General features: G+C 43.7%; 1 protein-coding gene and 1 pseudogene across 7 annotated transcripts in view; one reads left to right on the top strand and one right to left on the bottom strand.

The window, feature by feature from the left end:
• Positions 1-8926: 8926 nt before the first annotated feature.
• Positions 8927-13246, top strand: LOC103232157 (keratin, type II cytoskeletal 8-like; annotated as a pseudogene).
• A 1756-nt stretch (positions 13247-15002) lies between these two features.
• Positions 15003-25672, bottom strand: part of TAF1 (TATA-box binding protein associated factor 1) — a 100300-nt gene continuing 89630 nt past the window's right edge. For 3 of the 7 annotated variants that reach the window (XM_073013577.1, XM_073013576.1, XM_037988910.2), the window contains exons 35-39: positions 22617-22742; positions 21728-21829; positions 21275-21431; positions 20168-20345; positions 15003-17205 (exon numbers count right to left, since the gene is read on the bottom strand). In XM_073013577.1, coding sequence (XP_072869678.1) covers positions 16983-17205; positions 20168-20345; positions 21275-21431; positions 21728-21829; positions 22617-22742 — 786 coding nt within the window. In that variant the 3' untranslated portion in view covers positions 15003-16982. The remainder of the gene's footprint in view (positions 17206-20167; positions 20346-21274; positions 21432-21727; positions 21830-22616; positions 22743-25672) is intronic. The other 4 variants (XM_037988914.2, XM_037988913.2, XM_073013578.1 and 1 more) reach the window with 3 other exon arrangements.

The following is a 25672-nucleotide window of genomic DNA, read 5'->3' on the forward strand; positions in this document are numbered from 1 at the left end:
TTTTTTTTGAGACGGAGTTTCGCTCTTGTTGCCCAGGCTGGAATGCAATGGTGCGATCTCAGCTCACTGCAACCTCTGCCTTCCGGGTTCAAGTGATTCTCCTGCCTCAGCCTCCCGCGTAGCTGGGATTACAGGCATGCGCCACCATGCCTGGTTAATTTTGTATTTTTAGTAGAGACGGGGTTTCTCCATGTTGATCAGGCTGGTCTCAAACTCCCGACCTCAGGTGATCCGCCTGCCTCAGCCTCCCAAAGTGCTGGGATTACAGGCATGAGCCACCAAGCCCAGCTGAAAAATGTGATTTCTTAAGCTAGGTGGTAGGTACACATTTAATGGTTTTATTATTCTCCACATCTAATATATCCTATATTACTTTAGGATAATATTTTAGGATAATTATTTAGGACTTTTTTATTCTATATTATTTTACACATGAACTATTTCATAATTTAAAAAACAAGGCTGGGAGTGGTGGTTCACACCTGTAATCCCAGCACTTTGGGAGGCAAGGCAGGAGGACTGCTTCAGCCCAGGAGTTTGAGACCAGCCTGGGCAACATAGTGAGACCCACGTCTCTACAAAAAAAATTAGCCAGGTATGATGGCACACGCCTGTAGTTCCTGCTACTCAGAAGGCTGTGAGAGGATCCCTTAGACCAGGAATTCAAGGATGCAGTGAGCTGTGATTGTGCCACTGCACTCCAGCCTGGGTGGAGAGTGAGACTCTGTCTGTAAAAAATAAAAATAATAAACAATTATATTTTCCTTTGTTAATAAATAATAAAGGAAAAATGTAAGGCTTCTAAAATAAGCCATCCTTGGAAGGGATCTTTGAGATTTTTAACACTCTAAAGTCAATTAAGTTGATTTGGAATAAGCACAGGATTGGCTGTGCCAGTAGGTAACACACTTCTATTTCAGAACTACCCTGAGCTCTATCTGATGAAATGATGTATTAACAGAATAAGGGTAGTAAGCAAGTCATCAGATGAGAGTCCAGAATACAGGCCAAATTCATCAATATTCACCAGCACTATCTGGAAGCGGGGAGTGTTCTGGTAGAAATCCATCCCTATAGAGAAAATGGGTGCTTGATGATAACTAGGCATTAAAATCATTGAACGCAACAACTAGACATCATATGCCTTCTCATGTGATACAATAAGAAGCATACGCCATCACTTACAAAGCATCTTGCTACTCCCTGATCCACAAAAATAAAATCATTTTTTACCTGAGTCTAATCCAGCCTACTGGATTGATGGTCTAAATGTCCATTGATAGTACAGAAAAATACTGGGTATACAATCAGCCATACTATGAGAAATTCAAAATCACCTGGTTTCCTCAAGAAATAAATGCCATTTTTAGGCTGGGCAAGGTAGGTCACCCCTGTAATCCCAGCACTTTGGGAGGCCGAGGTGGAGGGAATCACCTGAGGTCAGGAGTTCGAGACCAGCCTGGCCAACCATGGCCAACATGGTGAAATCCTGTCTGTACTAAAAATACAAAAAATAGCGGGCATGGTGGCAGGTGCCTGTAATCCCAGCTACTGGGGAGGCGGAGGCAGGAGAATTGCTTGAACCTGGCAAGCGGAGGTTGCAGTGAACTGAGATTGTGCCACTATACTCCAGCCTGGGCAACAGAGGGAGACTGTGTCTCAAAAAAAAAAAAAAAAAAAAAAAAGAAAAGAAAAGAAAAAGAAATAAATGCCATTTAAAACAATTCCTGCATAATTAGCTCATGAAAGAAAGAAAGAAAAAGATTGGTGGGACTTTTTTTTTTTTGGTGTGTGTGTGTGTGGAGACAGGGTCTCACTCTGTCGCCCAGGCTGAAGTGTGGAGTGCAGTGGTGGGATCATGGCTCACTGCAGCCTCTGCCTCCAGGCTCAAGCGATCCTCCTGCCTCACCCTCCTGAGTAGCTGGGACTTACAGCACATGCCACCATGCCTGGCTAATTTGTGTATGTTTTGTAGTGATGGGGTTTCACCATGTTGCCCAGGATATTCTAGAATTCGTGACCTCAAGCGATCTGCCCACCTTGGCCTCCCAAAGTGCTGGCACTACAGGCCCGAGCCACCTCCCCTGGCCTGAACTCTTAAAAAGATTATAAAAGACTTCAAAGACAATGTCTAAATCCTGATGTCAACAAGACATATGTATAAAAACATTTTTCAAGACAATGGGGAACTTTGAACATAGATTGGGTATTAGATTGTATTAGGGGATTATTATTACTTACTTCATACGTGTTATAATGGCAGAAGCATTTTGGGGAGGCTTGTTTCATTTTTGTTTTAGAGATAGGGTCTCATTCTGTTGCCTAAGCTGGAGTGCAATGGTATATGTGATCATAGCTCACTGCAGCCTTGAACTCCTGGGCTCAAGCAATCCTCCTGCCTAAGCCTCCCAAGTAGCTAGGATTACAGGTATGCGCCACTAAGCCAGCCCATTTTATTCTTATTCTTATTCTTATTTTGTAGAGATGGAGGTCTCGCTATGTTGCCCAGGTTGGTCTCAAATTCCTGGGCTCAAGCTATCCTCTTGCCTCAGCCTTCCAAAGTGCTGGGATTACAGACATGAGCCACTGTGCCTGGTCAGACGAGTTATTGATTTTAGAAGTTTTTATCTGTAAGAGATACTGAAGAATTTACTGGTAAAATAAAATGTCTGGGATTTGTTTTAAGATACCACAGCATCTTTCTAAAAAAGGGTGGGGGCCGGATAGATGAAAGAAGACTGGCAAAATGTTGTTAATTGTTAAAGTTTGATAAGGGTTCACTATACTCCTAAAGGTTCATTATATTCTTTCTGGGTTTTTTTTTGTGTGCTTTCTGTTGGTTTTTTTTTTTTTTTTTTTTGAGACGGAGTCTCGCTCTGTCACCTAGGCTGGAGTGCAGTGCCGTGATCTTGGCTCACTGCAACCTCCACCTCCCGGGTTCAAGCGATTCTTCTGCCTCAGCCTCCCGAGTAGCTGGGACTATAGGCACGCGCCACCATGCCTGGCTAATTTTTGTATTTTTAGTAGAGACTAAATTCACCATATTGTCCAGGCTGGTCTCGAACTCCTGACCTCAAGATCCGCCCGCCTCGGCCTCCCAAAGTGCTGGGTTTACAGGCGTGAGCCACCACACTCGGACCATTATATTCTTTCTACCTTTAAGTACGTTTAAAATTTTCCATAGCAAAAAGCTAAAAATAAAATCCAACTTACTGACTGGTTCTGATTTCTCACCGAGCAACATTCTGATTAAAATGTCTTCTGGGCACAGAAGACATATATGTGTGTGTGTGTGTGTGTGTGTGTGTTATATATATATATTTTTGATTCAAGGTCTCACTCTGTTGTTCAGGCTGGAGTGCAGTGGCGTAATCTTGGCTTACTGCAACCTCTAACTCCTGGGCTCAAGCAATCCACCTAAACCTCCCGAATAGCTGGGACCACAGGTGCATGCCACCATGCCTAGCTAATTTTTTTGTATTTTTTTTAGTGATGGGGTCTTACCATCTTGCCCAGGCTTGTCACCAGCTCCTGGGCTCAAGCAATCCTCCCGCTTCAGCCTCCCAAAGTGCTGTGATTACAGGCGTCAGCCACCACACCTGGCCACTTACATATATATTGAGAGACTATCTTTGACGTTTCAGGGCATTATCTATGGTAAAACTTGACATCTAGAGATAACTCCAGGCAGTCCTCTTTACACAGCTCCAACTGATAGCAAAAGCACTCTAATTGCTTGAAACTTTAATAATTACAGGTTTGCACGGAAAAACCTAGAATTTATGTCATAAAATGAAGAGCCCTTGAAATTAGGTCAATTGGCTACACTGGGATGTAAAAATATTTTAATGGAATGGATGTATTTACTATGTAATAACTTCTAAATATGGATTAAAAATCGTCATGCCAGAATTGAGTTAAAGGGAACACCTTCTGGTTTAATTGTAAGAAACTTTTTTTGAGACAGGGTCTCACTCTGTCACCCAGGCTGGAGTGCAGTGGCATGATCACGGCTCACTGCAGCCTCAGTCTCCTGGGGCTTAAGCGATCCTTCCTCAGCCTCCTGAGTAGCTGGTGCCTCAAGCATGCACCACAATGCCCAGCTAATTAAAAAAAAAAAATTATTTGTAGAGACAGTGAGGGGGAGTCTCCCTACGTTGCCACACTGGTCTCAAACTCCTGGCCTCAAGAGATCCTCCCACCTCAGCCTCCCAAAGTGTTGGGATTACAGGCGTGAGCCACCATGCCCAGCCTAATTGTAAGAAATTTGTCTTACCTTTTAAAAAATGTATATTACACTTTCTGGTAAACAAATTCTGTCCAGCTCGATTTTTTTTTTTTTTTTTGAGAAGGAGTCTTGCTCTGTCGCCCAGGCTGGAGTACAGTGGTGTGATCTCAGCTCACTGCAAACTCCGCCTCCCAGGTTCATGCCGTTCTCCTGCCTCAGCCTCCCAAGTAGCTGGGAACTACAGATGCCTGCTACCACGCCTGGCTAATTTTTTATATTTTTAGTAGAGACGGGGTTTACACTGTGTTAGCCAGGATGGTCTCGATCTCCTGACCTCGTGATTCGCCCGCCTCGGCTTTCCAAAGTGCTGGGATTACAGGCGTGAGCCACCGCACCTGGCCTGCAGTCCGATATTTATTGCTTAAAGTTTGGAGAACCCATACTTACTTGGTGATCTTAAGAGTTAAATCTGTTGACTTACAATTTAATTCTAAAGTTAAAAAAAAAAAAGAAGAGAAAATGAAATGAGAAGCAAACCTTTTAAAATTCTCAATTTTTATTCTAAATTTGAATTTTGGAAATATATAAAGAAACTGTATTATAGTACTTGGAGCTGTCCAGAGCTCTCGAGTATTTGTTTTGCTTTCATTTGACTGTGTCATCGAGTTTATTTTAAATAACAGAGAGTCAAGTAAGTTGAAAAGATTGCTTTCTAGCCCTGTCAGAAACGGGAGACGAAATCAGTAAGTGGTTCTGAAGCTTTTCCCCTATCTTTATACATTTTCTTTTTTTTTCTTTTTCTTTCTTTTTTTTTTTTTTTTTTTTGTAGAGATAGGGTCTTGCTATGTTGCCCAGGCTGGTCCTTTATACATTTTCATCTGTAACAGTGGCTCACCAAGGCACTAATTTACAGCCAAGGGGATACTGCTTCTCTAGTTGTGACTATTTATGTTTCCAATTTCCCATTACAGCCTTTTCTTTAAAGCATTCCTGATTTCATAGGAAGAAGGAAACACAAGGAGAAAGTAATTTTGTGATCACTGATGTAACATGCCCTCCAACTCAAATGTAATTTAACTGCTTACTCTATTTGACCACTTCTTACATATACTGTAGGATAGCTGAGTCAAATTTCTGGTTAATGGAAGGTCTCATGTGCTACCTAAGAGAGTCACGAACACAAGATATAAGTACACATTTTTATTTTATTGTAAATCAGGAGGAATGGATATTTAAACACGACGAAACATGGTAACATGGAGTTCACTGAAAACACTGGATTCCGAGTCCCCAAAATGTGGACAATCCAAACCTATATAGGCAAAATTTAAAATAAATGATTTCAAACTTTTATATCCATTTAAACCAACTTGTAGAATTTATATATAATTTTAATCATCACAATTTATGCATGATGGATGAAATATAAAACGTTAAGAGCAATTTATTTCTAAAAAGCCTTGACTATTGGCCGGGCACGGTGGCTCACACCTGTAATCCCAGCACTTTGGGAGGCCAAGGTGGGCGGATCACGAGGTCAGGAGATCGAGACCACTGTGATTAACACCGTGAAACCCCGTCTCTACTAAAAACACACACACACACACACACACAAAATTAGCCGGGCATGGTGGCAGACGCCTGTAGTCCCAGCTACTCTGGAGGCTGAGGCGGGAGAATGGTGTGAACCCTGGAGGCGGAGTTTGCAGTGAGCCGAGATGGCGCCACTGCATTCCAGCCTGGGTGACAGAGCGAGACTCCATCTCAAAAAAAAAAAAAAAAAAAAACCTTGACTATTAAGTTATTAACCAGAAAGCAAAGAATAAATCTGCAAGATGATATGCCTAGTAATTTTTAAAATTATGACTATATTTCTTCTAAAGTACTTGTATTTACCAAAGGATTATTATTAATAATGTCGCTATTGCTTTAGGGACTATCTGCATCAGAATTACAGGTGTGCATATTATAAATGCACATTCCAAGCCCAGGAATTGAAATTTCACAATAAGCGATCCCTACTCCATTTTGATGCACATTAGTTTAAGAACAGCTGATACAGAGAATAACATTAATTTGGGAATGTTGCTGGATCAGAGTTTCCCAAACTTCTCAAGTAAGAATCACTTAGGTCATCTATAAAATATACAGACTACCACCTCTTCTCCACTAGATATTCTGACTCAAGAGGGCTGAACTGGGGCCTAGAATCAGTGCTTTTTTTTTTTTTTTTTAACAAGTACACCAGTTGCTTATTTTCAAAGTTGGGGGAAGGGAAAAAGATTGTTGTATTTAGCAAATATTGTACTGTAATTCCCAAGATCCTAGATCTGCAAATGAAGCTTAAACTACCCATAGGAAAAAAAATTTTTGGATGACCAGGTGCGGTGGCTCATGCCTGTAATCCCAGCACTTTGGGAGGCTAAGGCGGGTGGATCACCAGAGGTCAGAAGTTCGAGACCAGCCTGGACAACATGGTGAAACCCCGTCTCTACTAAAAACACAAAAATTAGCTGGGCGTCATGGCACATGTCTATAATCCCAATTACTCGGGAGGTGGAGGCAGGAAAATCACTTGAACTGAGGAAGTGGAGGTTGCAGTGAGCCGAGATTGTACCACTGCACTCCAGCCTGGGCAACAAGGGCAAAACTTATCTCAAAAAAAAAGGTCAGGCATAGTGGCTCAAGCCTGTAATCCTAGCACTTTGGGAGGCTGAGGCGGGTGGATCACGAGGTCGAGATGGAGACTATCTTGGCCAACATGGTGAAACCCCATCTCTACTAAAAATACAAAAATTAGCCAGGCGTGATGGCACGCACCTGTAGTCCCAGCAACTTGGGAGGCTGAGGCAGAAGAATCGCTTGAACCTGGGAGGCGGAGGTTGCAGTGAGCCGAGATAGCGCCATTGCACTCCAGCCTGGCGACAGAGCGAGACTTCATAGTATCCAAAAAAAAAAAAAAGCCCGGGCGCGGTGGCTCACTCCTATAATCCCAGCACTTTGGGAGGCCGAGGCAGCAGATCACCTGAGGTCAGGAGTTCGAAACCAGCATGGCCAACATAGTGAAACCCCGTCTCTACTAAAAATACAAAAGTTAGCAGGGCCTGGTGGCAGGTGCCTGTAATCCCAGCTATTTGGGAAGTTGAGGCAGGAGAATCACTTGAACCTGGGAGGCGGAGGTTGCAGTGAGGTGAGATGGTGCCACTGCACTCCAGCATAGGTGACAAGAACGAGACTTCATCTCAAAAAAACATTTTTTTTCCTACTATTTTCACACTGGTTTGGAAGCACAAACCTGAGGTCATCTTCCCAGGTTCTACCCCATTCCCACTGAAAAGTTTCCCATTACTCTTAGGATAAAAACAAAACTTCTTTATTTTTTTAGAGACAGGGTCTCCCTATGTTGCCCAGACTGGTCTCAAACTTCTGGGCTCATGTGATCCTCCCACCTCAGGCTCCTAAAATGCTGGGATTACCGGCATGAGCCACCAGGCCAGCCTGACAAAACTTCTCAACAGGGCCTACAATGCTCAGGGGCATGGTTTTGCCCCCTTCCTACTGCATATATATGCATCTTTCTGGCCTTAAAGAGAGTCCTTCTCCAGTCCAAGGCTAATCCCTCTATTTGTATGACCCTGAACAAGTTCCCTCATTTGTAAAATGGGAATAATACCTATCTCATAGATGGTTCAGGATTAAATGAGGTCAGGTACTCTCTGCGGAGAGGTTGGCACAATAAATGATAGCTATTATTTAATCAAATCAAGCTCCTAGAAACTGTTGCTACTTCTTCTCATTCAATTATTCAACCTACTTGCCATCTGATTTCAGCACTGTTTTCACCAGGCTCACCAAATGCCAAATCCAAATGACAAATTTCAGTCCTTACCTGACTGACCTTTCTGCAAGTACTGGACACTGCTGACCACTCCATCCTTTGAAACTCTCCTTCTTTGGCTTCCCTCCAATCAGTATATCCTGGTTTCTGCATATTTTTCTGGACAGTGTTTCAAAGCATCTTTTGAGGATCTTTTATTGCTTGCCTTTTCACACTTAAAAAAATGTTTTAACTTTACAGAAATAATACATGTATATTTGTATGTCAATGACAGTTACTCAGCAAAGTCTTCCCTGACCATTAAATTAGCACCCTTGATTGGGTGCAGTGGCTTGCGCCAGTAATCCCAGCACTTCGGGAGGTTAAGGCAGGAGGGACTGCTCGTGTCCAGGAGTTCAAGACCAGACTAGGCAACACAGCGAGACTCTGTCTCTTCAAAAAATACAAAAAAAATTAGCCGAGTGTGGTGGCACGTGACTGTAGTCCCAGCTACTCAGGAGGCTGAGGTGGGAGGATCACGTGAGCCTAGGAGGTTGAGGCTGCAGCAAGCTGTGCACTCAGCCTGGGTGACAGAGTGAGACTGTCTCAAAAAACAAAACAAAACAAAACAAAAAACTAGCAACCTCACCCACACCCTCTCACATCACTTTTATTTTCTAAGTAGTGCTTCTCACTCTTATTTGTTATTGTCTCCTTCCTTCACTAAATTCTAAGCACTTTGAGGGAAGGGGCTGTTTTATTCATTGCTGTATCTAAAACAAGCTTGTCCAACCTGTGGCCCACAGGCCACAGGCGGCCCAGGATGGCTTTGAATGCGGCTCAACGCAAATTCATAAACTTTCTTAAAACATTATGAGGACCAAGAAGCAGGTTCTCTGCTCCTTCTGGGATCTCTGCCTGGTTCAGCCCGCCTGCTTCCACTCCTGCCTCCACCATGTCCATCAGGGTGACCCAGAAGTCCTACAAGGTGTCCACCTCTGGCGCCCGAGGCTTCAGCAGCCACTCCTACATGAGTGGGCCCGGTGCCTGCATCAGCTCCATGAGCTTCTCCCGAGTGGGCAGCCGCAGCTTCCAGGGTGGCCTGGGCAGAGGCTATGGTGGGGCCAGCGGCATGGAGGCATCACCACCATCACGGTCAACCAGAGCCTGCTGAGCCCCCTTAAGCTGGTGGTGGACCCCAACATCCAGGCCATGCGCACCCAGGAGGAGCAGATCAAGACCTTCAACAACAAGTTTGCCTCCTTCATAGACAAGGTACAGTACCTGAAGCAGCAGATGATGATGCTGGAGACCAAGTGGAGCCTCCTGCAGCAGCATAAGATGGCTTGGAGCAACATGGACAACATGTTGGAGAACTACATCAACAACCTGAGGCGGCAGCTGGAGACTCTGGGCCAGGAGAAGCTGAAGCTGGAGGCAGAGCTTTGCAACATGCAGGGGCTGGTGGAGGACTTCAAGAACAACTATGAGGATGAGCTCAATATGCGTACTTACAGAGATGGAGAATGCATTTGTCCTCATCAAGAAGGATGTGGATGAAACTTATATGAACAAGGTAGAGCTAGAGTCTCGCCTGGAAGGGCTGACTGACGAGATCAGCTTCCTCAGGCAGCTCTATGAAGAGGAGATCCAGGAGCTGCAGTCCCAGATCTCGGACACATCTATGGTGCTGTCCATGGACAACAGCCACGGACACATCTATGGTGCTGTCCATGGACAACAGCCACTCCCTGGACATGGACAGCATCATTGCTGAGGTCAAGGCGCATTATGAGGAGACTGCCAACCGCAGCCAGGCTGAGGCTGAGAGCATGTACCAGATCAAGTATGAGAATCTGCAGACGCTGGCTGGGAAGCACGGGGATGACCTACGGTGTCCAAAGACCGAGAACTCTCAGACGAACTGGAACATCAGCCGGTTCCGGGCTGAGATTGAGGGTCTTAAAGGCCAGAGGGCTTCCCTGGAGGCCACCATCGCAGATGCTGAGCAGCCGGGGGAGCTGGCCGTTAAGGATGCCAACGCCAAGCTGTCCGAGCTGGAGGCAGCCCCTGCAGCAGGCCAAATAGGACCTGGTGTGGCAGCTGCGTGAGTCCCCAGAGCTGATGAATGTCAAGCTGGCCCCGGACATCGAGATCGCCACCTACAGGAAGCTGCTGGAGGGCGAGGAGAGCCAGCTAGAGTCTGGGATGCAGAACATGAGTATCCATATGAAGACCACCAGCGGCTATGCAGGTGGTCTGAGCTTGGCCTCTGGGGGCCTCACAAAACTCAGCCTCGGCTATGGCAAGGGTTCCAGCTCCTTCAGCTGCACCAGCTCCATCAGGGCCATGGTTGTGAAGAAGATCGAGACCCGCGATGGGAAGCTGGTGTCTGAGTCCTCTGATGTCCTGTCCAAGTGAACAGCTGCAGCAGCCCCTCCCAGCCTGCCCCTCCTGTGCCTTCCCTAGAGCCCAGGAGGGAGGCCACTGTGCAGGGGAGCACAGGGAACAGGAGACCCACCTGAGGCTCAGCCCCAGCCCTCAGTCCACCTGCGGGGGAGTTTACTGCTTGGGGACCCCCCCTTGTCCATGCCTCCAGCTACAAAACAATTCAACTGCCTTTTTTTTTGGTCCAAAATAAAACCTCAGCTAGCGCTGCAAAAAAAAAAAAAAAAAAGATTTATGCGGCCTTTTTATTAAAAAGCTCATCAGCTATCGTTAGTGTATTTTATGCATGGCCCAAGACAATTCTTCTTCCAATGTGGCCCAGGGAAGCCAAAAGATTGGACACTTCTAATTTAGAATAATGCCTGGTATCCATTAGACTCAATGAATATTGACTGACTGAAATAATCCACATCTAATCAGTCATCAAATTTTATATAGATTCTACCTCCTAAATTCTCTCAAATCTCTGATCACTGTTCCTACCTTACAGCTGATTTGTCTCACCTAATGACTGCCATAACCATTTCCAGTCCTGCTCTTTACCATCCACATTCTGAACTGCTGCTGAAATGATTCCAGTCCTTCAACAGATCCCCACTGCCTTTAGGATAAAGTCCAAATTCTTTAGCAAAGCATACAGAGCTCTCCAGATCTGGACACTGGCTAATTCCTTAGTTTCAGTTCTTGCCAGCCCTTCCATGTGCACCATGCTGTAACCATTCCTAATTCTTTAGTCACATGTTCCTTGCACATGCTATTTTTTCTGCCTGGAATGATAACCATTCCCTACCCCCATTGCTTGCTTTGCCTAATTCAAGCTAGTAATCTCTGGAAAGGTTTCCCTTAGATCCAGAGTTGGGGTTACTCTGTACCTTCAAAGTACACCATATGTATTTTATCATTTCACTTATCACACTCTTGCATGGACTTATCTAACACTAGACCATGAGCGGTATTCACAGCACCTAGCACAGTGCTTGGTATAGAGTAGTCAAGAGAGCGTTACTGAAATGAAATTAAATTCACCATCTATTCCTTATAACCAGGTCTTCACCCCAGACTGCTTTACTATCTGTGCTTCTACACACTGACCAGTTGTGTTGCTAAGTACCTTTAAAGGAAAAACAGGCCAGGCACAGTGGCTCATGCCTGTAATCCCAGAACTTTGGAAGGCCGAGACAGGTGGATCATGAGGTCAGAAGATCAGGACCATCCTGGCTAACACGGTGAAACCCCGTCTCTACCAAAAATACAAAATATTAGCCAGGCATGGTGGCACGCGTCTGTAATCCTAGCTACTCGGGAGGCTGAGGCAGGAGAATCACTTGAACCTGGGAGGCGGAGGCTGCAGTGAGCCGAGATCGCGTCACTACACTCCAGCTTGGGCAACAGAGTGAGACTCCGTCTCAAAAAAATAGAAATAAAAATAAAGGAAAAAAAATCACACCACAATAAGTGGGTACCATTTTAAATTAAGTCTTCAACCTTGCTTGTACATTAAGCATCCAGTAATCCTTTCATGGATCCCTAGTCAGCTCCAGCTCCCATTTTCATCGGTGACTATTATAAGATTAAAAACAGGCCGGGCGTGGTGGCTCAAGCCTGTAATCCCAGCACTTTGGGAGGCCGAGACGGGCGGATCATGAGGTCAGGAGATCGAGACCATCCTGGCTAACACGGTGAAACCCCGTCTCTACTAAAAAATAAAAAAAAAAAAAAAACTAGCCGGGCGAGGTGGCGGGCACCTGTAGTCCCAGCTACTCGGGAGGCTGAGGCAGGAGAATGGCGTAAACCCGGGAGGCAGAGCTTGCAGTGAGCTGAGATCCGGCCACTGCACCCCAGCCTGGGCAACAGAGCGAGACTGCGTCTCAAAAAAAAAAAAAAAAATAAGATTAAAACCAAAAATGCTTAGACTTATTTTTTTTGAGATGGAGTCTTGCTCTGTCACCCAGGCTGGAGAGCAGTGGCACGATCCTGGCTCACTGCAACCTCCGCCTTCCAGGTTCAAGCAGTTCTCCTGCCTCAGCCTCTGGAGTAGTTGGGATTACAGGCACGTGCCACCATGCCTAATTTTTTTTTGTAGTAGAGATGGGGTTTCACCACGTTGGTCAGGCTGGTCTCAAACTCCTGACCTCAAGTGACCCACCCGCGTTGGCCTTCCAAAGTGCTGGGATTACAGATGTGAGCCACCGTACCCAGCCAATTTTCCTTTAACAGCTGCATACTTTTTCACTGAATGGATATACCATAATTCAACCTCTCTGCTACTGGACATTTAGCTTGTTTCCAGTTTCTCATTATCCCCCACAGTAGGATAGTATTCAAGCCCTCATTCCCATTTTCACTTTTGTCACAAGGATGATCTTACAGTTTCACAGACGAAGCTGAAGCTATGAAGCGTGAACTCCTCAATTTCCCATCTCCCTATCTACACAATGATAGATAATTACATCCATTCTTTTGTCTCTCTCAGGGGAAGATCTCTCTCTTCTAAGTCAGTATCTCTACCTGTTAGCTAACATCCTCTCCTGTTTTCACAGGTCCTTCCAACAATTATCCTCTCTTGCTTTCTTTCCCTAAGCCTACAGAGGTATACATATTTGTCTTCCATCTTAAGACTGTGCATCTCCCTAGCTTCTTGAAAGAGCAGTCTATTATCTTTATCATCACTTCCTCACCTCCATTTGTTCCTTGCTCCACTGCTGGTGAGATTACAATCTCACTACTCTGTTAAAACTGCTTTTGATTGCTCAGGTCACCAGGGACCTGCTAGTTGCCAAATCCAAATGCTCTCTCTTGGGTCTGACTTTACTTTTCTGTGGTAAATATGTTGTCTTTTTCTCTTCCTTAAATCCCTTCCTTGGTTTGAGAACTACTCCTCTTCAGGTTTTCTATTTCTCACCACCCCTAAATACTGGTCTTCGCCAGGAGTCTATCCTCTGTACTCTGACTCTACACATTTCCTGGGTGATCTCACCTACTTCCAAGATTGTACAAATCCTAAACTTTATACATACCATACTTCAAACTTACATGCTTCAAAACTAAGCTTAGCTGTTTCCCCCTACCTTCCACCCTCAACCTGTTCAGTAAATGGCATCACCATTTATCCAGTCACCCAGATCAGAAACCTAGGTTCCACTCCCTTACTTTCCATTATCCAATCAGTCACCAAGACATACCACTCATTCCATCCCTGCTGTCAATGCCTTAGTCAGTTTAGGTCTCCAGCATCTCTTATCTGGCATCACCCCTTCTCCACTCTATTTTCATACTGCTGCCAGAGTGATTGCTTTAAAATGAGCATTTCATCCTGAGCTTGTGATCACTATACACTACATAGGTTCCCTACATTCCAGCCGTCTATAACTATATGTAGTTCTATGAACACGTTGCTTCATGCTCCTAAGCATTCTGTTCCCCTCTGCTTAGAATGCCCTCCCATCCCACCCCTATGACCATCTAGTAAATTCCTTTCCACTCTTCATGATTTTTTTAAGGGTCTCCTCTGTGAAGCATTCTTGTTCGTACTTCGTAAAGAATCAAGAACTTTTTCCTCTCACCACGGATTCTTGTAAATATTTATTGCAATGATCACTTTTTATTAAACTTTATTTACATATCTACCTCTCATTCTAGACCTTAAGTTCCTTGCAATCAGGGAGTATATCTTACTTCTCTATCAGCATCTGGCAGGCTGCTTATAAAAACAGGTGGTTTGGCCAGGCACAGTGGCTCATGCCTGTAATCCCAGCACTTTGGGAGGGCAAGGTAGGTGGATTGCTTGAGGTCAAGAACTCTAGACCAGCCTGGCCAACATGGCAAAACCCCATCTTGGCTGGGTGCGGTGGCTCACACCTGTAATCCCAGCACTTTGAGAGGCCGAGGCAGGCGGATCCCCTGAGGTCAGGAGTTCGAAACCAGCCTGGCCAACATGGCGAAACTCTGTCTCTACTAAAAATACAAAAATTAGCTGGGCATGGTGGCAGGCATCTGTAATCCCAGCTACTGAGGAGGCTGAGGCACAAGAATCGCTTGAACCCGGGAGGAGGAGGTTGCAGTGAGCTGAGATCGCACCACTGCACTTCAGCCTACAAAAATTAGCCTGGTGTCGTGATGCGTGCCTGTAATCCCAGTTACTCAGGAGGCTGAAGCAAGAAAATCGCTTGAACCCAGGAGGTGGAGGCTGCAGTGAGCCGAGATCACACCACTGCACTCCAGCCCGGGCAACAGAGGGAGACTCCATCTAAAAAAAATAAAACAAAAAAAAGTGGCATGATAAATGTTGAAATGAACCAACGAATACCATGTATTCACCCAATCCTCCCAACCAAAATTCTGGAAGCCACCTTCCATTCCTCCTTCTCTACCCCCAAATGCCAAGTCCTACTCCCTGAAGATCTCTCAAATCCATCCCCCTCCTCCCGATTCCAATGCCATAGCACCAGTTTGGGCTCCATTCTCTCTTACTTGAACTAGATCCATCCAAACCATTCTCCACACTACTGCTGGAATTTTTTAAAAAATTTATTACAAAAATAATACACACTTATAAAAAAATTCAAACAATACAGAAATAAAAGCACAATATCCCACCCAGCATACATAACAAACACAGAAGCCCCCTCCCCTCCAATCCCATTCCTGGGGGTCATCATTGTGAACAGTTAGCATATATCCTTTCAGACTTTTACCTTTGCGTACACAAGTATATATATAAACACATATAAATAAACACACATGGTTCTGTCTTTTACAAAAAATGGGATCACATATATCTGTTACATGATTCTTCAATTTCTTTCTTCATTCATTCATTACACAGATTTCTAAAACACAAACCTGATTATATCACTCCTTTAAGAGCTTATTTCCCATAATATAAAAATCATACACATTAACATCAAACACAAAGCTTGTGATGATATACTTCCTGCCCATCTTTCAGTCTCATCTCTAGCCATTCCAGCATTAAAGGACTGGAATATAAACTACCTTAAATCCTTCCTGGAACAAGGCAGGTACAAACAAACAAACAAACAAACTAGGAACACACTCTGCCATTTCTAGACTGTGGCCTTTCCCATTCATGTTACACTTTGCCTGGACTTTTCCATCTGGCAAGCTTCTACTAATTCTAAAACAATCAGCTTAAAAATTACCTCTAGGAAGACTTCCCTGACTTTTCAGACATGATTACTCCTCTATTTCCCCTATACTTTATAACTAGCTTCTTAATTGCACTTATCTCACAGTACTATGATGATTTATTAACATGTTTTGAATTCCACTTCCCCTCCCCCAACTTGATGGTGAGCTCTTTGGGTAAAAGGGATTTGTCTTATTTACCTTTGCATCCCAAGGATCTGATAGAGTGCTTATCATGAAAAGCAGATGCTCAGTAACATATCTGTTGAGGACTTTATGATTCTAGGAACATTTACTGAGTACCTACTATGCACAGAACCACATCCTAAGCATGAAAAGAAACAGAAGACACAGTCTTTGTCCTAAGAAACTTACCATTTTCCTATCATTTCCCCTGGGGGGGAGGGACAGAAAACATTTAGGTGGCAACATTATCATTTCTGACATACAGGCTGTTTCAAAATTTACGGTAATTTGCCTCAAATCCATTTAGGAACTAGGCATTGCATAATTAAATAAATAAAATAATGGGCGGTTTGTCTCACAGGTTTAAGTGTAGCACAGAGTCCACTAGAACCCAATTCTCTGTCCCAGCAGGAGGGCTTTCATCTGTTCCAGCCTGTAAATTAGAAAAGTGAGATAATACCATGCTTGGAAATTTTCTTTTTTCTTTTTTTTTTTTTTTTTGAGATGGAATCTCACTCTTTCACCCAGGCTGGAGTGCAGTGGTGGGATCTCCACTCACTGCAAACTCTGCCTCCCGGGTTCAAGCGATTCTCCTGCCTCAGCCTCCCAAGTAGCTGGGATTACAGGTGCCCGCCACCACGCCTGGCTAATTTTTGTATTTTTAGTAGAGATGAGGTTTCGCCATGTTGGCCAAGCTGGTCTCGAACTTCTGACCTCAGGTGATCCGCTTGCCTCGGCCTCCCAGAGTGCTGAGATTACAGGTGTGAGCCACCACGCCCGGCCGGAAATTTCCTAATACATCAAGAGGACATAAAGTTACTAGTTCTTTCATAATTTCCCCTCCTTCCCCAGGGAAAAATTATACCAAAAGCAACACATGGAGTTAAAGGAGGACACGGGAAAATGAGCTTGCTCTTTTTGGTAGTGGTAGGGGAAAGGGGGTTGCTTTGTTTTAAATCAAAGGGTGACACTGCCCCAGGAAGATAAGGAGTGGTGATTTGTTATCATTTACTTACTACTTTTAAAAAGGCTAAGGTGTTAGTTAATTTCATGATTTCAGGATCAGATACTGTACAAATATGAACAAATTGGGGAAAGGTGAACCACCTAGGCTGGAGAACAGGGAAGGCTGACCAAGGAGGCCCAAAGGAAGCCTCATTCATCAGAGTCCAAGTCACTGTCCCCAGCAATGGAGTGGAAATCCTCACTGTCCTCCTCGTCCTCTGACAGGTGGACCTGGCTTAGTACGCTCGGCCCAGAGCGCTGCTCTTCCTCCTCCTCATCTTCTTCCTCCTCTGATACCTCATACCCACCGATGCTGCTGAAGCTTGTGTCTTGGGTGTTCGACTTGGGATCAGGCTCCTCATAGCTCCCATAACTGAGAAGAGAAACATGTCATCTCTCAAGCTCGGACACCATCCTCTAGCTGACCATTCCCATTCTCAGCGCCACCAAAGGATAAGCCCATCTCACCTCCCCTGGACACTAAAGTGACTGGTTCTGAACTATTCTATATGCCCCTGAGAGAAAAATGATCCTGTTCAAAAACATCAACTTGCCAACTTCATATACACAAGAACCTGAATGGAAGAAACTCCCTTACACCTGAACAACACACTGCCATCTTACATGACCATAAATGCTCTGACAGCCTCATGGTTTCATCTACCACTTACAGTATCCAATTAGTCAATAGTCCTGAAGATTCCCTCTTCAATATATCTTGTCTCTATCCCCTCCTTTCCATCCCTACTCTGCCTGCCTTGGCTTAGTCCTTTGTTATCTCTGGCCTGCACTACTGAAGTAAGTTGTCATGTCTCCAGTCTTGCTCTCCTCCAATTACTTCTTCACACTTCTGCCAGAGTGCTCTTTATTTTTTTGTTTGTTTGTTTATTCTTAATTTTACTTGAAAAAAAAAAATCACACAAGTAATGCACGTTCACTGGTTAAAAAAATTAGAACATACACCAGAAAAAAATTTTTAAAAATCATCAATAACTCCATCATCCGAGATAATCTTTTGGTATATTACCAAAATTTTCTGTGCACTTTAGATGCTTAAACATTTTTGTTTAATTTACAAAATTGCGATACTCTACATACTCTCCAGGAATCTGCCTTCTTCACCAATGATTATAATGAACATCTTCCCGTGTCAATAAACATACGTCTATAGCATAATTTTAATAGCTACATGGTATTCCGCCATATAGCTGTAACATGACTTAACAGTCTCTCACTAGGACATTGAAGCTGTCTCCAATTATTCCACTATTAGGAACAATGCTGTCATAAAACATCCTTACACAAACAACTTGATGGTGTGTTAATTATTCCCACAAAATAATTTCCTAGATGTGGATTTTTTGGGCCAAAGGGGATGCACATTTTTAAATGTTTTTATTTATGATGATAAATTGCTAAGCCTCTCTCCAAACCACCCCATTTTTATCAATCAACATTACCACCAGTAGTTTGAGAATGTCTTTTTCCTCATAATCTTTCCAAACACTAGGCATTATCATTCATTTTAATCACCAATATGATAGGTAAAAAATTGCACTTCGTGGTTTTACTGCATTTCTTTATTAGGGGAGTTATTATTATTATTATTTTGAGACTGAGTCTCGCTCTGTCACCAGGCTGGAGTACAGTGGCACAATCTCGGCTCACTGCAACCTCTGCCTCCTGGGTTCAAGCGATTCTCCTGCCTCAGCCTCCCCAGTAGCTGGGACTACAGGTGTGACCAGGTCCAGCTAATTTTTGTATTTTTAGTAGAGAGAGGGTTTCATCACGTTGGCCAGGATGGTCTCGATCTCTTGACCTTGTGATCCGCCTGCCTCGGCCTCCCAAAGTGCTGGGATTATAGGCATGAGCCACCGCGCCCGGCTGGAAGTTATTTTTTCATATGATATATTGGTCATTTACATTTCTTTTCTAAATTAGTTCATGCCTTTGCCCATTTTTCTTTTGGGGCACAGGACAATCTTTCTAAAATGTAAATCTGGTCATACTATTCTCATTCAATGACTCCCCAGAACTTTCAGGCCCTTCATGATTTGGTATTTACCTACCTCTTTAAATCATTTCTGTCACATGAATTATAGATCTTACATGGATCAATCAAAAAATCTCCAGTCACACTGAGCTACGTGTGGTCTCTAAAAGTGTTTCATGCCTGTAAAATGTTTCATGCCTGTGTCTTCATATAGGCTCTTCCTAGTCTCTGGAATGCCCATTGCTTTCTCATTCGTTTAGCTAATTCCTATTCATATTTGGCTCAATTTCCTTCTCTAGCCAGCTCTCCTCCCTCCCCACCTCTACCCAAGTTCTAGAAGAACCCTGCGGTTGCCTAGCATAGCACTTTTCATATTACACTGTGATTGCCTGTTTTAGGTTTCCTACTAGACTCATCTCCTTGAAGGAAGGGACCATATCTTAGTTTGTTTTTGTACTTACGATAAATATTTGCTGAAATAAAAAATTTTAATTTATTTACAATGTTATTTGCATATTAGCTGCTTGCTGGTTAGATGTATCATAGGTACATTAAATCCAACATGTCCAAAGCCAAATCCAAATCCATTTTTTCCTCCTTTCCTGCCCTATCTAACACGTATTCTTCTTCTTTACCAGAGACATCTCCATTCATTATTCATCTAACCTCCTTACCTCTTTATGTCCCTTTATTTTCCCCACTCCTGACAAGTCCCTGTTGATATCATCATCTGTCCCACATTGTCCTAAGTTATACAAATTTGATGTCACTTCCTTTTCCTTAAACTGATGACTCCTATTACCCACAGGTTAAGGTCCAAATGTCTTAGCATGCCTTGTAAAGTCCTTCACAATATAATTTCCCTTGCTACACTTCTGGAGCCTCAACTCCCCAACAAATTCCATTTGCTCTGGAACACACTGTTCCACCTATAAAGATCTCCCCACCCCCTGCCATACTACCTACTTACTAAACTCCTATTAATCTTTTAAGGCCCAATTCAAATGTTCCCTTGTCTGTGAAACTTTCCCTGATAACTCCAAGCAGAGTGAGACACTCCCTTCTCAGTGGTGCCTTGGCACTTTGTCTTACTTATGCTATAGCACTTATCACATTGTATTTATAATGATTTGTTTGTGTCAGTCTCTTCCACTAGGCTGTGAGCTCCTCAAGGGCACGGTATGTTTTGCTCCTCCGTGTATCCCCAGGACCTAGCACAGTGCCTGGCCCTAGTAGGTGCCCAGGAAATGTTTGATGGATGAAAAGTAATCTGATGCTGGGCCCCTCGACATCATAGCTAGGCACTGATGCCACAGCCCTGTAGCATGTTGCTGCCGATTACCTGATGTTGCTATCCTCCAAACCATGGGAAGCCTCCCCACCGTCTCCCTCATAGGACATCATGCTTTCTTCATTTTCCATGTCCATCCTTGTGTTCTCCTGAAGCATGCGGGGTTGTTTGGGTCTTATTCCACCAGATCCCACATCAGAGTCACTTCCACTTTCACTCAGCTGGATAGCTGTAAAAAGAGACAGATTCTGGTTCATCAAGAGTTAAGCTTGACAGATTTAACTTGATCTTTGGCTTGATCTTCCCAAACTAGTAACACTCACACATCTACACAGGCATCTTGCCTATACTCCTCTCCTCAGATGCCCTTCTTATAACTGCCTAGGGTCAACAGTAGTAGCAAGGTTTGTAGTTTAGAATCTGAATCCAAATAACAATTTCCTTTTCCATCTCATGCCAACCTATCTGTGTTTTTTCTACCATCTACTCCCATACTTTTCCTTGGCCATTGCCATTAATCCACAAAACATTAGTCCCCCAAACAGGATTTTTCTTAATTTTCCTTCCCTGTTGCCACATATAACACTTTATTATTCTGTTCTCATCTTTTTTTCTTTTTCTTTGGAGACAGTCTCACTATGTTGCCTAGGCTGTAGTGCAATGGTATGATCATGGCTCACTGCAGCCTTAAAGTCCTGCCCTCAAGCGACCCTCCTGCCTCAGCCTCCTGAGTAACTGGGACTACAGGCACTTGCCACCACACCCAGCTAATTTTTATTTATTTACTTCTTGTAGAGACAGGGTATTGCTATGTTGCCTAGGCTGGTCTCAAACTCCTGGTCTCAAGTATTCCTCCTACCTTGGCTTCCCAAAGTGCTGGGATTACAGGCATGAGCCACTGTGCCCAGCCTTTGACAAGTATCCAAATCAAAGCTCTTACTTAGACACTATCTTTTCCACTGTCGTATTTTGTACCTCCTGCTAATGAATATGATCATCCTATGCGTGAGTGCTCAGTACTCTCAGTTCTATTAATAGAAATTCAATAAAAGAGGCAGCTTCCAATAAAAGCATATGTGGCCAAGAGCGCCTATCCAGTCCAGTCCTGAGGGTGCTATAGTGAGTTATAAAGGAATAGAAGCAATGGTCGAGGCCTACCAGAGAATGGATTGTCTCCTTCTTCATCACTCCCAGCATCTTCCTCATCATCTTCTCCTTCAGACATAAGCAAATCCTCATACAGGACACTGGCTTGAGGCTGTTGTACAGTTCCTTCCTCTTCATCTGCAAGATCACCATCTCCATCTTCACCTTCCTGAATGAGACCAGTTAGGGGTCAAAGTCCTATCAACTGACCATGTAAGAGACCAGAAGCCACCACCAGACACAACCCCCCTCCCCACCCTGCCCATCCCTCCACTTGCTGCCTCACAAGAAGTTAAGTATTTTTGGTGGACAGATTGTTTAGTTGGTCCCAAGGATTAAATTCGGATTGGGGCTCACTAAGGAGACCCCCTGATATCACCTTAGGATTTGGCCTGCCCTGTACTGATGGGGCTCCTATCATATAAGGGTATAACGTAACCATAAGCTTTCTGTAAGCATACTCACTGGGGCTGGAGTCTTAGGTTTCCCATCCTCCTCCTCATCATCATACCCTTCAATATCTACATCAGAGTCTTCCTCGCCCAGCCTACCTCGGCCCTGGCGCATCTGAGTAAGGAACACAAATAGCACATCATTGAGGGACGTGCCTGTAGGAGGAGTTAACCAAGGGCTCTCACCCAGGATGAATGCTCCTCCCTGATATCCCAGCCAACCCCACTGCTAGTGGGGGCTGTTTAGACCGCTCAAGGCATGCGCATTTTCCCCCATTCTTTGGAAATCATAGCCAGAGTAAAAAACCCAAAGAACAGGAAAGGCCCTTAGTCTACTCTTACTGTATCATTACAAAGAGACTCTTTCTTTCTAACCCAAACTTTTCCTTATAGCTTGTGTTGAACTCTTTGGGATAGAAAAACCCTCCTGGGTTTTTACACTTTCCAGTGGAACCCTGACTGAGAATAGCTGTAGAATTTCTGGCTTCAGACTGTATCTTCTGATACCTCTAGAAAAGGCCAATTTTTAAAATTTAATTTTATAAATAATTTTAATTTAAATTATAATACACATTAAGTAGGCCAATTATTCTGAACTGTCTGAGTGCAGTTGGCCGTTCTAGTCACCTGTCAGGCTACTCTGATGCTTCATACCCTTTTTTCATTCTTGTGCCTTCCCTGAAGTTCTGCTGTGCCTGACTCTGCCCATGGGGACAGACAGAAGATAACTCCAGTCACACGACCTGATGCCATCCCAACTTGAAAGCCCATTTCTAAGCTTTCATTCCCAGGGCCAAAGGGCCCAGTCATTCTTGACATATGTCACATATCACCATCACCATTCCCCTAGCCCCACCTGCAGGCATAATACCAATCTTATAAAAAGAAAAACAACATCCTACCTGTGTTACTTGCTTTTCTGGAGTGGCAGTGGGAATATCCAAGACAGACATATTGCTCTCATCTTGAAATACAGAGGCATCTCGAGACATACTGAGGGATGTGTTGGTATCATACAAATCAGGAGGCTGTGGCACAAAACATACAACTTAGCTTCTATCTAGGAAAGGGAAAATAAATACAGATAACTCCCCTTTAAAGCATTTACTGGAGAAAAAGATCATGCAGAGCAATTCAGTTAAAGAGAAACAGTCTGACACAGCTTTACAGACAAGTTTTTGGGACTCTTACAAATGTTGCCTATTCTAGTAGACAGGTGCCTGATGCATGTAATCAGAAGCCTGAAGCAGAAATGCACCAAAGCTATGGGACAGTTTTATGCCCTAACAGCCTTTCTGGTCAATAACTTAGTTTTTTCTAAGCCTTGTCTTTTGGTTTTTAGGCCCAAGGCTTAATATCAGTGCTATTTTGATTGCTTGATCTGGAGACATCTAAGAGAAAATGAGATAAAGGAATTTCAATTCCAACAAGAGCATAGAATGCTTTGATAGTTTATGAGCCCATCAGAGGATGCCACGAAGCAAAATGGCATGGTGAAAAATCACAGGCTTTGCGGTAAAATGTCCTGGGTTTGAGTCCTGGCTCCAACACTTGCTAGTGAGTAACAAATTACGTAACATCTCTAAGCCTTGATTAACTCAACTATAAAACATGGATGATAATGTCTACCTCACAGGGTTGTTGTGAGAATTAAGAGATGTGTAAGTTTCTTATCCAATACTCAATAAATTATAGATCCCTTCCCTGTTTTCTTCCCTGGAAAGAACAGGGATTTAGCAAATAGACTATTCAGTGACAGGAGGGCAAGAAGGACTAGATAAAGTGCTCACAATATAAAGTGAAAAGAGTAAGACACAAAACCATATCGATCAATTTCATTTTAAAAGTGTGTATATAAGCACAAATACATACACCACAGATATGAAAAATAAAAATATTCACACTGGTTGACGTTGCTTCTGAGTGGTGGAAGTGATTACAGGTAACTTATTTCTTGTTTTAATTTTCCAATTTTCTCTAACGAACATGTTACTTTTATCATCAGAAAACCCATATATGTGTTACATTGTGTTTTTTGAAAAGAGGAAACAAGACTGATTCTGAAGAGGGTTTTGGTGAAACAGAGGCAAAACAAAATTCAAAGCATTACAGAGCAGGTAAATCAGTGTGGAACACAAAGAGGGAAAAATAAGGGGATGAAATTTCTGCAAACCCCTACAGCACAGTGTAGAAAACTGCAAAGTCAACAGTTTTAGATAAAGTGTTAAGCTGAACAGATGATGCAATGCAAGTTAGGTGGAAATAGTTGAGTGAAAATACATCATTGGGCCGGGCGCGTGGCTCACGCCTGTAATCCCAGCACTTTGGGAGGCCAAGGCGGGCCTGAGGTTGGGAGTTCAAGACCAGCCTGACCAACATGGAGAAACCCTGTCTCTACCAAAAATACAAAATTAGCCAGGCATGGTGGCCCATGCCTGTAAAACCAGTTAATCGGGAGGCTGAGGCAGGAGAATCGCTTGAACCCGGGAGGTGGAGGTTGCAGTAAGCCAAGATTGCGCCATTGCACTCCAGCCTGGGTGACAAGAACGAAACTCCGTCTCAAAAAAAAAAAAAAAAAAAAAGAAAAAGAAAATACATTATTGACCACCACCATTTAGAAGTTGAAAGGTATGATTACTGTCATGCTTCTTACAACCAAAATTGTATTAAGGCAGGTTACACTTTTGCAAACATACTCTAATAACATTTGAGTTTGAGAGTAGTTGGCCGGGCGCGGTGGCTCAAGCCTGTAATCCCAGCACTTTGGGAGGCTGAGACGGGTGGATCACGAGGTCAGGAGATCGAGACCATCCTGGCTAACACAGTGAAACCCCGTCTCTACTAAAAAAATACAAAAAAAACTAGCTGGGCGAGGTGGCGGGCGCCTGTAGTCCCAGCTACTTGGGAGGCTGAGGCAGAAGAATGGCGTGAACCCAGGAGGCGGAGCTTGCAGTGAGCTGAGATCCGGCCACTGCACTCCAGCCTGGGCGACAGAGCGAGACTCCATCTCAAAAAAAAAAAAAAAAAAGAGAGTAGTAATGTGTAAGGACAGTCACTCATGTACACCTTCCTCAGGTTAAGAGATAATGAGTTGGTTACTATCTTAAACTGTTTGAGTGAAGGGAATCATGAAAAGGTTAACTGGAATAATGAAGCAGTACTATCTGATCTTACTCTTCATAGGAAACCCTCTAACTGCACTAAACAACAGCTAATGTTCAAGAGAGAGAATAGTTGACAGGTTTTCCTTAGCCATTTGAAGTAGCCTGGGAGACGCAGCAAAGAAAGGAAGGTGACTTTGGGGTCCAAGGCTTTGACTCACCAAAGGACTAGGCTTAGACTGTCCTAGAAATGAGCAAACCATGTGTCATTCAATGGCTAGACTCTCCTGGGGAATGATGGCTAACACCAGGCTTTAACTTACCAGAAAGTACCTTGTGGAAGCTGTGGGCCTATTAGCAAATAGGGCCTTCCTGGGGCAACATCACTCACCCAAGAACCCTTGACCCAATCTGCCCACACACTCCAAGAGCCTTTCCTTGTTCTGGACCTTGAACGAGTATCTGAGGGTTCTTTTATACCTGGCCCCTCAGTAACCTAGGTTGTGAGATGAAAGAGAGAGTAAAAGATAGATAGGGATAGTGCATGAACGAGATACAGAGATAGCAATAATCCAACAGAGGTCACATAAGTTGCATTATCAGTTCAGAGGGAAACCTGGATAGAATGAAAAAAAAAAATTTTCCTGTGGGAATTGGCAGAGTTCTGCATTAAAATACTTGATTAAATTTGAAAGGGTCTCAGAGAACAGATAAAGATGTATCAGGCAAATTAAATTAATTCATTTAATGTTTACAACAATCTTGAAAAGATTTCAGAGAAAAGGAAACTAAGTGAGAGAGGTTAACTTTCCAAGATTACAAAGCTAGACAACAGGAGAACTAAGACTCAAACCCAG

This window comes from Chlorocebus sabaeus, chromosome X, assembly GCF_047675955.1.
Source record: "Chlorocebus sabaeus isolate Y175 chromosome X, mChlSab1.0.hap1, whole genome shotgun sequence".
Classification (NCBI taxonomy): Eukaryota; Metazoa; Chordata; class Mammalia; order Primates; family Cercopithecidae; genus Chlorocebus; species Chlorocebus sabaeus.